The 12,817-nt window shown below is 42.9% G+C and overlaps 1 protein-coding gene across 1 annotated transcript in view; it reads left to right on the top strand.

Moving 5' to 3' along the window:
• The first annotated feature begins 1,024 nt into the window (after window positions 1-1,024).
• LOC121840117 (synaptotagmin-7-like) overlaps window positions 1,025-12,817 on the top strand; it is a 169,446-nt gene continuing 157,653 nt past the window's right edge. The window contains exon 1 of the mRNA XM_042301984.1: window positions 1,025-1,175. Coding sequence (XP_042157918.1) covers window positions 1,142-1,175 — 34 coding nt within the window. The 5' untranslated portion in view covers window positions 1,025-1,141. The remainder of the gene's footprint in view (window positions 1,176-12,817) is intronic.

The raw sequence follows: 12,817 nt of genomic DNA, 5'->3' as shown, positions 1-12,817 counted from the left end.
TTGTGTATCATATTTAGAAGAGGCTTCCTTCTGGGATGATAGCCATGCAGATGGTCTGAGCACGTATGGTCTGAGCACTGACAGGCTCACACTCCACCCCTTCAACCTCTGCAGCAATGCTGGCAGCACTCATACGTCTATATCCCAAAGACAACCTCTGGATATGACGCTGAGCACGTGCACTCAACTTCTTTGGTTGACCATGGCGAGGCCTGTTCTGAGTGGAACCTGTCCAGTTAAACCGCTGTATGGTCTTGGCCACCGTGCTGCAGCTCAGTTTCAGGGTCTTGGCAATCTTCTTATAGCCCAGGCAATCATTGGGTAGAGCAACAATTATTTTTTTCAGATCCTCAGAGAGTTCTTTGCCATGAGGTGCCACTTCAGTATGAGGGAGTGTGAGAGCGATGACACCAAATTTAACACATCTGCTCCCCATTCACACCTGAAACATTTTAACACTAACAAGTCACATGACACCAGGGAGGGAAAATGGCTAATTGGGCCCAATTTGGACATTTTCACTTAGGGGTGTACTCACTTTTGTTGCCAGCGGTTTAGACATTAATGGCTGTGTTGAGTTATTTTGAGGGGACAGTAAATTTACACTGTTATACAAGCTGTACCCTCACTACTTTACATTGTAGCAAAGTGTCATTTCTTCATTATTGTCACATGAAAATATATACTCAAATATGTACAAAAATGTGAGGGGTGTACTCACTTTTGTGATATACTGTATTTCCCTCAGATTACACAGATCCACAAAGAATCCCATATCTCCCGTGTGAAACGGCACGACGAACAAACACCATTGTAAAAACCCATATTTATGTTTATTTTTTCCCCCGTTTGTACATGAACCATTTGCACATCGTTGCAACATTGTCTATAGATGTCTTTATTATTTTGGAACTTCTGTGAGTGTAATGTATGAGAGTGAGAGAGAGAGAGAGAGAGAGAGAGAGAGAGACTAACTAACTATACAGTAGGTGCCTCCTGCACTGACTGCAAGGAAAGAGTACTGAAGCACGCGCTCTCTCGCGGAGCAACAAGACAAAACCCGGAACCGGAGAGTTCTTCTGACTGTCTAATAATCATCAGAACCAACGCCACCAAGCAGCCCAGGAGTGAATTTATAGCCATGTATTTGAATAGGGAAGAGGACAATAGCAAAGGTAAGAATATTTTAAGAATTTCCTCACTCTTTGCGAAGAACACCTGTTTTTTTTTTTATCGGTCAGTTTCAAGATGTGTATTTGCAAACGGGGACGCGGTTAACCCGCTCTGTCTCAGGATGATTCTAATCGCTGTTATGTATTAGGGATAACTTTAGTGTTATTGTCCCGGGCATCTGTAGAGCATCTTCTAGACTACAACCTATTGTAATGTATTGCCTATTAATGAGACATCCTGATGTTGATGTGTGTCATTGTGGGGCTATAGACTACTCGTGTCAATGGTATTTAGTATTTCAGATATCACGTCAGCGTTATTTATAGTTTACCTAACCTTCCGTTCATATTCTGTGCAATGCTTTCTGAATCTAAATGTATGCTAATAGCCACTTGTTGTTCGGCTTTGTGATGTCTTCTGCCGACGGTTCGTGTCCTTTGGTATTTTGTCATCTATTCATTTGTAAAGGACAAACAAACAACAATCATCCTCAATGATGACCAAGTTTCTCTGTGTGTAGGAGCCTCTTTTCTCCGACAGTAATAAAAGGCTACGTATTATGTTTATGAAAGAGGAAGTGAAGGGACAATGGTCGGGTGAAGAAGATGGGAAAGAAAGAAAGAAAGCGGAGTCATCTTTCCCACTTGGTTTTTTGAGGCGTGATTTTCGTGAATTGTCCAGTGTAAATACACTGTATTACTGCCCTTCTATCCTGCAGTGTCACGTTCATTCGCTGGGAGTCCGGGAACCGGTATTACACCTGCAGGTCTATACTGTAGTCGCTTATAATAACACATGCTGTTAGCGGATGGCGAGGGAAGGAGAGAAAGAGCAGAATAAGGGGAGGTAGGGAGAGGTAGAGAGGCAGAGAGAGAGAGAGAGAGAGAGAGGTAGAGAGAGAGGTAGAGAGAGAGGTAGAGAGAGAGGTAGAGAGAGAGAGAGGCAGAGAGAGAGAGAGGCAGAGAGAGAGGCGGAGGTAGAGAGAGAGAGAGGTAGAGAGAGAGAGGTAGAGAGAGAGGCAGAGAGAGAGGCAGAGAGAGAGGCGGAGGTAGAGAGAGAGGCGGAGGTAGAGAGAGAGAGAGGTAGAGAGAGAGAGGTAGAGAGAGAGGCAGAGAGAGAGGCAGAGAGAGAGGCGGAGGTAGAGAGAGAGAGAGAGAGAGAGAGAGAGAGAGGGAGAGAGAGAGAGGTAGAGAGAGGTAGAGAGAGAGGCAGAGAGAGAGAGGTAGAGAGAGAGGCAGAGAGAGAGGCGGAGGTAGAGAGGCAGAGAGAGAGAGAGAGAGAGAGAGGTAGAGAGAGAGGTAGAGAGAGAGAGGTAGAGAGAGAGGCAGAGAGAGAGAGGCAGAGAGAGAGAGAGGCAGAGAGAGAGGCGGAGGTAGAGAGAGAGAGAGAGGTAGAGAGAGAGGTAGAGAGAGAGGCAGAGAGAGAGGCAGAGAGAGGCGGAGGTAGAGAGAGAGAGAGGTAGAGAGAGAGGTAGAGAGAGAGGTAGAGAGAGAGAGGTAGAGAGAGAGGCAGAGAGAGAGGCAGAGAGAGAGGCGGAGGTAGAGAGAGAGAGAGGAGCAGAGAGAGAGGCAGAGAGAGAGAGGTAGAGAGAGAGGTAGAGAGAGAGGTAGAGAGAGAGAGAGGCAGAGAAAGAGGTAGAGAGAGAGAGGCAGAGAGAGAGGTAGAGAGAGAGAGAGGCAGAGAGAGAGGCAGAGAGAGAGGTAGAGAGAGAGAGGTAGGGAGAGGTAGAGAGAGAGGCAGAGAGAGAGGCAGAGAGAGAGAGAGAGGTAGAGAGAGAGGTAGAGAGAGCGGTAGAGAGAGCGGTAGAGAGAGGCAGAGAGAGAGGCAGAGAGAGAAGCAGAGAGAGAAGCAGAGAGAGAGGCAGAGAGAGAGAGAGAGGCAGAGAGAGAGGCAGAGAGAGAGGCAGAGAGAGAGGCAGAGAGAGAAGCAGAGAGAGAGGCAGAGAGAGAGAGAGGTAGAGAGAGAGGTAGAGAGAGAGGTAGAGAGAGAGAGGTAGAGCGAGAGAGAGAGAGGTAGAGCGAGAGAGGTAGAGCGAGAGAGAGAGATAGATGGGAAAGGAGGAGAGGCAGTTTTTGTTAATTTCCTTTTGATGTGAGATAATGGTCTGCTGCTCTGGGACTGATATTCCCAACCTAACCTGGATATGCCAATGATGCCGGGCTGTGTATTACGTGTGTGTGTGGGGGGGCTGTATTAATTTCTGGTTATTTTTCCTGGAAAATGTCTCTGGAATGGCATAATGAATCATTGCACAATAATCAAATCAAGTGTTATTGGTCACATTCACATGGTTAGCAGATGTTAATGTGAGTGTAGCGAAATGCTTGTGCTTCTACTTCCGACAATGCAGTAATATCTAACAAGTAATCTAACAATTCCACAACAACTACCTAATACACACAAATCTAAAAGGTATGAATAATATTCAATGTATTTGTAGACAATGGTAATGTTTAGCCTGTCCAATACCATTGTGCATGTGTGTTTGGTTTCATTTAGCCAGTACAATGACATTTAGTTTATGGGGTTCAAGAACAAATAGAGACTGAAGCAGCTTTATGGACGGACGAGAACTAGCAGGCAAAGAACTGGAAGAGGTTTTACCTTCTGGTCTAATAAGTGGAATATTCCACTACTACTCAGCCCTATTGTCACCCGTCTGCACAGACGCTACTTTCGTGAGTCTGTTTGATTGGAAGGTTGTTCCTGGTTGATCGTAACCGTCACAGCGGAAGGTTCCCTCAGCATTAGCCTGGTACGACCACGCGCTCTGCTCTGTTTTTATAATTCACCACATGTCTCATGGTGGGGTACTAGAGAGAGAGAGAGAGAGAGAGAGGCACACTCTCTCTTTACCTCCCTCTCTCTCTCCCTCTCTCTACTCTCTCTCTCTTTACCTCCCTCCCTCTCCTCTACCTCTCTCTCCCTCTCTCTTTACCTCCCTCTCCCTCTCTCTCTCTCTCTACCTCTCTCTTCCCTCCCTCTCTCTCTCTCTCTCTCTCTCTCTCTCTCTCTCTCTCTCTCTCTCTCTCTCTCCTGGGGTCATACATGCAGTCTGTGGGTACATTCCAAACATCACCCTATTCCCTATATAGTTAACTACTGTTGACCATGGCCTGTAGCACTATGTATATCTATATATATGTGGGGAATTGGGTGACATTTGGCACGTTGTCTGTCTGTCAGACAATTTTCCTCAACTTTCAACTAAACTTTCAGCTATAGAAATGATTTTACCCAGAGTTAACAGTCCAGGACGACATTGAATTTGAAGAAACATTGAATTACATTTGAAGGTTAGATAGCTGGAGACGAGATAGGATTAGTTTTTTCAGGTTTGTCTAATTATGAAGTTGTATGGAGAGCACAATTCACTGGAGCTGGCTGCTCCTGTGTGGAGAAAAACATTTCTGACAAATGTTATTTCAACCTTGGACAAGTTGAAAAACATCAGAAATGAAATGACTGACGTAGCTATGCCAGACAATATTAACCTGACAGGGACAGTATTTCAGTCAATTTCATTTGATGAATATGCTGCTATATTTGTTGACCCACTTCTAGAGATGTGGTATGAGGTAAAAAGCACATCTGTTTAAGGTCACTGACCTCCTCAATGTAGTTTCTTATGGATGTCGTGTGAATATCAGACGCTGGGTCACACATGGAACCCTATTCTCTATAGAGGATGCAGAACCCTATTCTCTATAGAGGGTGCAGAACCCTATTCTCTATAGAGGGTGCAGAACCCTATTCTCTATAGAGGGTGCAGAACCCTATTCTCTATAGAGGGTGCAGAACCCTATTCTCTATAGAGGGTGCAGAACCCTATTCTCTATAGAGGGTGCAGAACCCTATTCTCTATAGAGGGTGCAGAACCCTATTCTCTATAGAGGGTGCAGAACCCTATTCTCTATAGAGGGTGCAGAACCCTATTCTCTAGAGGGTGCAGAACCCTATTCTCTATAGGGTGCAGAACCCTATTCTCTATAGAGGGTGCAGAACCCTATTCTCTATAGAGGGTGCAGAACCCTATTCTCTATAGAGGGGGTGCAGAACCCTATTCTCTATAGAGGGTGCAGAACCCTATTCTCTATAGAGGGTGCAGAACCCTATTCTCTATAGAGGGTGCAGAACCCTATTCTCTATAGAGGGTGCAGAACCCTATTCTCTATAGAGGGTGCAGAACCCTATTCTCTATAGAGGGTGCAGAACCCTATTCTCCAGACATCTTGCTGTGAGATGTTACCCCACTCTTCCACCAAGGCACCTGCAAGTTCCCAGACATTTCTGGGGGGAAATGGCCCTAGCCCTCACGGAAATGGCCCTAGCCCTCACGGAAATGGCCCTAGCCCTCACGGAAATGGCCCTAGCCCTCACGGAAATGGCCCTAGCCCTCACGGAAATGGCCCTAGCCCTAGCGGAACAATGACATTCCTGTCTTGCAGGAAATCACACACAGAATGAGCAGTATGGCTGGTGGCATTGTCATGCTGGAGAGTCATGTCAGGATGAGCCTGCAGGAAGGGTACCACATGAGGGAGGAGGATATCTTCCCTGTAACGCACAGCGTTGAGATTGCCTTAATGACAACAAGCTCAGTCTGATGATGCTGTGACACACTGCCCCAGACCATGACGGTCCCTCCACCTCCAAATCAATCCCGCTCCAGAGTACAGGCCTCGGTGTAACGCTCATTCCTTCGACGATAAACGCAAATCCGACCTTCACCCCCAGTGAGACAAAACCGCGACTCGTCAGTGGAGCACTTTTTGCCAGTCCTGTCTGGTCCAGCGACGGTGGGTTTGTGCCCATAGGCGACGTTGTTGCCGGTGATGTCTGGTGAGGACCTGCCTTACACAGGCCAACAAAGCCCTCAGTCCAGCCTGTCTCAGACTATTGTGGGCAGTCTGAGCACTGATGGAGGGATTGTGCGTTCCTGGTGTAACTCGGGCAGTTGTTGTTGCCATCCTGTACCTGTCCCGCAGGTGTGATGTTCGGATGTATCGATCCTGTGCAGGTGTTGTTACACGTGGTCTGCCACTGCGAGGACGATCAGCTGTCCGTCCTGTCTCCCTGTAGCGCTGTCTCAGGCGTCTCACAGTACGGTCATTGCAATTTAGTGCCCTGGCCACATCTGCAGTCCTCATGCCTCCTTGCAGCATGCCTAAGGCACGTTCATGCAGATGAGCAGGGACCCTGGGCATCTTTCTTTTGTTGTTTTTCAGAGTCAGTAGAAAGGCCTCTTTAGTGTCCTAAATTTTCATAACTGTTAATTGACTACCGTCTGTAAGCTGTTACTGTCTTAACGACCGTTCCACAGGTGCATGTTCATTAATTGTTTATGGTTCATTGATCAAACATGGGAAACAGTGTTTAAACCCTTTACAATGAAGATCTGTGAATTATCTTTGAAAGACACGGGTCCTGAAAAGGGACGTTTCTATTTTTTGATTGAAGGTCATGTTGATGTTCTGTACTCAAATCAAATTTTATTTGTCACATACACATGTTTAGCAGATGTTAATGCGAGTGTAGCGAAATGCTTGTGCTTCTAGTTCCGACCGTTCAACATCGAGAGCATCCTGACCGGTTGCATCACTGCCTGCTACGGTAATTGCTCGGCCTCCGACCGCAAGGCACTACAGAGGGTAGTGCGTACGGCCCAGTACATCACTGGGGCAAGCTGCCTGCCATCCAGGACCTCTACACCAAGCGGTGTCAGAGGAAGGCCCTAAAAATTGTCCAAGACCTCAGCCACCCCAGTCATATACTGTTCTCTCTACTACCGTATGGCAAGCGATACCGGAGTGCCAAGTCTAGGACAAAAAGGCTTCTCAACAGTTTTTACCCCCAAGCCAAATGATTACCCGGACTATTTACATTGTGTGCCCCCCCCCACCCTCCCCAACCCCTCTTTTACGCTGCTGCTACTCTCTGTTCATCATATATGCATAGTCACTTTAACTACACATTCATGTACATACTACCTCAATTAGCCTGACTAACAGGTGTCATTCATGTACATACTACCTCAATTAGCCTGACTAACAGGTGTCTGTATATAGCTACATGTACATACTACCTCAATAAGCCTGACTAACAGGTGTCTGTATATATAGCTACATGTACATACTACCTCAATTAAGCCTGACTAACAGGTGTCTATATATAGCTACATGTACATACTACCTCAATAAGCCTGACTAACAGGTGTCTGTATATAGCTACATGTACATACTACCTCAATAAGCCTGACTAACAGGTGTCTATATATAGCTACATGTACATACTACCTCAATAAGCCTGACTAACAGGTGTCTGTATATAGCTACTGTACATACTCACCTCAATAAGCCTGACTAACAGGTGTCTGTATATAGCTACATGTACATACTTCAATAAGCCTGACTAACAGGTGTCTATATATAGCTACATGTACATACTACCTCAATAAGCCTGACTAACAGGTGTCTGTATATAGCTACATGTACATACACCTCAATAAGCCTGACTAACAGGTGTCTGTATATAGCTACATGTACATACTACCTCAATAAGCCTGACTAACAGGTGTCTGTATATAGCTACATGTACATACTACCTCAATAAGCCTGACTAACAGGTGTCTATATATAGCTACATGTACATACTACCTCAATAAGCCTGACTAACAGGTGTCTGTATATAGCTACATGTACATACTACCTCAATAAGCCTGACTAACAGGTGTCTGTATATAGCTACATGTACATACTACCTCAATAAGCCTGACTAACAGGTGTCTATATATAGCTACATGTACATACTACCTCAATAAGCCTGACTAACAGGTGTCTATATATAGCTACATGTACATACTACCTCAATAAGCCTGACTAACAGGTGTCTGTATGTAGCTACATGTACATACTACCTCAATAAGCCTGACTAACAGGTGTCTGTATGTAGCTACATGTACATACTACCTCAATAAGCCTGACTAACAGGTGTCTGTAGGGCTACATGTACATAACCTCAATAAGCCTGACTAACAGTAGATGTCATGTATCAATCAGCCTACATGTGTCTATATACTACATGTACATACTACCTCAATCAGCCTGACTAACAGGTGTCTGTATATAGCTACATGTACATACTACCTCAATAAGCCTGACTAACAGGAGTACATGTATATACTATATCAGCCTGACTAAGTAATGTACATATGTAAATCAGCCTGACTAACAGGTGTCTGTATATAGCTACATGTACATACTACCTCAATCAGCCTGACTAACAGGTGTCTACAGCTACATGTACATACTACCTCAATAAGCCTGACTAACAGGTGTCTGTATGTAGCTACATGTACATAAGATCAATCAGCCTGTAGGTGTCTGTATATAGCTACATGTACATATACATCAATCAGCCTGACTAACAGGTGTCTGTATGTAGCTACATGTACATACTACCTCAATCAGCCTGACTAACAGGTGTCTGTATGTAGCCTTGCTACTCTTTTTTTCAAATGTATTTTTACTGTTATTTTATTTCTTTACTTGCCTACACACACACACACACACACACACACACACACACACACACACACACACACACACACACCTTTTCTTCGCACCATTGGCTAGAGCCTATAAGCATTTCACTGTAAAGCATTTCACCTGTTGTATTCGGGGCACGTGACAAATAAACTTTGATTTGATATCTAACAAGTAATCTAACAATTTCACAACAACTACCTCATACACACACACACGTGTAAAGGAATGAATAAGAATATGTACATAAAAATATATGAATGAGTGGTGGCCGAACAGCATAGACAAGATGCAGTAGATGGTATAGAGTACAGTATACATATGAGATGAGTAATGTAGGGTATGTAAACAAGATGCAGTAGATGGTATAGAGTACAGTATATACATATGAGATGAGTAATGTAGGGTATGTAAACAAGATGCAGTAGATGGTATAGAGTACAGTATATACATATGAGATGAGTAATGTAGGGTATGTAAACAAGATGCAGTAGATGGTATAGAGTACAGTATATACATATGAGATGAGTAATGTAGGGTATGTAAACAAGATGCAGTAGATGGTACAGAGTACAGTATATACATATGAGATGAGTAATGTAGGATATGTAAACAAGATGCAGTAGATGGTATAGAGTACAGTATATACATATGAGATGAGTAATGTAGGGTATGTAAACAAGATGCAGTAGATGGTATAGAGTACAGTATATACATATGAGATGAGTAATGTAGGGTGTGTAAACAAGATGCAGTAGATGGTATAGAGTACAGTATATACATATGAGATGAGTAATGTAGGGTATGTAAACAAGATGCAGTAGATGGTATAGAGTACAGTATATACATATGAGATGAGTAATGTAGGGTGTGTAAACAAGATGCAGTAGATGGTATAGAGTACAGTATATACATATGAGATGAGTAATGTAGGGTATGTAAACAAGATGCAGTAGATGGTATAGAGTACAGTATATACATATGAGATGAGTAATGTAGGGTATGTAAACAAGATGCAGTAGATGGTACAGAGTACAGTATATACATATGAGATGAGTAATGTAGGGTGTGTAAACAAGATGCAGTAGATGGTACAGAGTACAGTATATACATATGAGATGAGTAATGTAGGGTATGTAAACAAGATGCAGTAGATGGTACAGAGTACAGTATATACATATGAGATGAGTAATGTAGGGTATGTAAACAAGATGCAGTAGATGGTACAGAGTACAGTATATACATATGAGATGAGTAATGTAGGGTATGTAAACAAGATGCAGTAGATGGTATAGAGTACAGTATATACATATGAGATGAGTAATGTAGGGTATGTAAACAAGATGCAGTAGATGGTATAGAGTACAGTATATACATATGAGATGAGTAATGTAGGGTATGTAAACAAGATGCAGTAGATGGTACAGAGTACAGTATATACATATGAGATGAGTAATGTAGGGTACGTAAACAAGGTGCAGTAGATGGTACAGAGTACAGTATATACATATGAGATGAGTAATGTAGGGTATGTAAACAAGATGCAGTAGATGGTACAGAGTACAGTATATACATATGAGATGAGTAATGTAGGGTATGTAAACAAGATGCAGTAGATGGTATAGAGTACAGTATATACATATGAGATGAGTAATGTAGGGTGTGTAAACAAGATGCAGTAGATGGTATAGAGTACAGTATATACATATGAGATGAGTAATGTAGGTGTGTAAACAAGATGCAGTAGATGGTATAGAGTACAGTATATACATATGAGATGAGTAATGTAGGGTATGTAAACAAGATGCAGTAGATGGTATAGAGTACAGTATATACATATGAGATTAGTAATGTAGGTATGTAAACAAGATGCAGTAGATGGTATAGAGTACAGTATATACATATGAGATTAGTAATGTAGGGTGTGTAAACAAGATGCAGTAGATGGTACAGAGTACAGTATATACATATGAGATGAGTAATGTAGGGTGTGTAAACAAGATGCAGTAGATGGTACAGAGTACAGTATATACATATGAGATGAGTAATGTAGGGTATGTAAACAAGATGCAGTAGATGGTACAGAGTACAGTATATACATATGAGATGAGTAATGTAGGGTGTGTAAACAAGATGCAGTAGATGGTACAGAGTACAGTATATACATATGAGATGAGTAATGTAGGGTGTGTAAACAAGATGCAGTAGATGGTATAGAGTACAGTATATACATATGAGATGAGTAATGTAGGGTGTGTAAACAAGATGCAGTAGATGGTATAGAGTGCCAGTATATACATATGAGATGAGTAATGTAGGGTATGTAAACAAGATGCAGTAGATGGTACAGAGTACAGTATATACATATGAGATGAGTAATGTAGGGTATGTAAACAAGGTGCAGTAGATGGTACAGAGTACAGTATATACATATGAGATGAGTAATGTAGGGTATGTAAACAAGATGCAGTAGATGGTACAGAGTACAGTATATACATATGAGATGAGTAATGTAGGGTGTGTAAACAAGATGCAGTAGATGGTACAGAGTACAGTATATACATATGAGATGAGTAATGTAGGGTACGTAAACAAGATGCAGTAGATGGTACAGAGTACAGTATATACATATGAGATGAGTAATGTAGGGTGTGTAAACAAGATGCAGTAGATGGTATAGAGTACAGTATATACATATGAGATGAGTAATGTAGGGTATGTAAACAAGATGCAGTAGATGGTACAGAGTACAGTATATACATATGAGATGAGTAATGTAGGGTATGTAAACAAGATGCAGTAGATGGTACAGAGTACAGTATATACATATGAGATGAGTAATGTAGGGTATGTAAACAAGATGCAGTAGATGGTATAGAGTACAGTATATACATATGAGATGAGTAATGTAGGGTGTGTAAACAAGATGCAGTAGATGGTACAGAGTACAGTATATACATATGAGATGAGTAATGTAGGGTGTGTAAACATTATATTAACGTGACTGGTGATACAATGGTGTTGATCTGTGTGAGAGACAGGTTCTACAGTAACACTGGTGTCATGGTCCTATAAGGTGGGGTGGGGGGCACAGACTATATAATGCATCCCAAAGGGCACCCTATTCCCTATGTAGTGCACTTCTTTTGACAAGACCCCTATTAGCCCTGGTCAAAAGTAGTGCACTACGTAGGGAATAGGTGCCATTTCAGACAGCCTTTCTGGATGGAAGTGAATGTGAGATCAGAAGAACACCTGGACCGTCTCAATTGGCACTACAGGCTCCCTATTCCCTCTATAGTACACTACATTTGACCAGGACCTATAGTGGAATAGGGTATTTGATCCACTACCAGGAATTTCACTTCAGTCACTTATTCAGTTTAGTTCAACATTTTTTTTCACCGGGAAACATAATTGAAAACGTCTGAATGGAAAAGCCTTGAGGTAAAGACACACGTTCCAAGGCTACAGTACCTTTTCAATCCTGGCTCTGGATAGAGAAATATGTTTATTTCCTCGATCGGAGATCAAATACACTGAAGCACTTGGTCCTGTCTTTCCACAGGGCCATGGTCAAAGTATTGGGAAAAGGGAAGGGGGATACCAAGTCAGTTGTACACCTGAATGCCTTCAATTGAACTGTGTCTACCGAGTGGCGCAGCGGTCTAAAGCACAGCAGCGGTGTCACAGACCTGGTTCAAATCCAGGCTGTATCACATCCGGCCGTGTTTGGGAGTCCCATAGTGTGGTGCACAATTGGCCCTGTGTTGTTGAGGTTTGGCTGGAGTAAGTCATTGTAAATAAGAATTTGCTCTTAACTGACTTCCCTAGCTAAAATAAAGGTTAAAAACAAATAATACTGTTTAACCCAAACCCTCTGAATCAGAGAGGTGTGGGGGGCTACCTCAGTCGACATCCACGCGCCCGTGGAACAGTGGGTTAGCTGCCTTGATCAGGGGAACAGTGGGTTAACTGCCTTGCTCAGGGGAAGAACAACAGATTTTTACCTTGTCAGCTCGGGGATTTGATCCAGCAACCTTTCAGTTACTGGCCCAATGCTCTGCACTAGGGAATCGGCGTCAGGCCCTGAGCTACTC

The sequence above is a fragment of the Oncorhynchus tshawytscha genome, linkage group LG19, assembly GCF_018296145.1.
Source record: "Oncorhynchus tshawytscha isolate Ot180627B linkage group LG19, Otsh_v2.0, whole genome shotgun sequence".
In the NCBI taxonomy this organism is placed as follows: Eukaryota; Metazoa; Chordata; class Actinopteri; order Salmoniformes; family Salmonidae; genus Oncorhynchus; species Oncorhynchus tshawytscha.
Note: the sequence above shows the minus strand (reverse complement) of the source record. Positions and strands in the feature narration are given on the sequence as shown.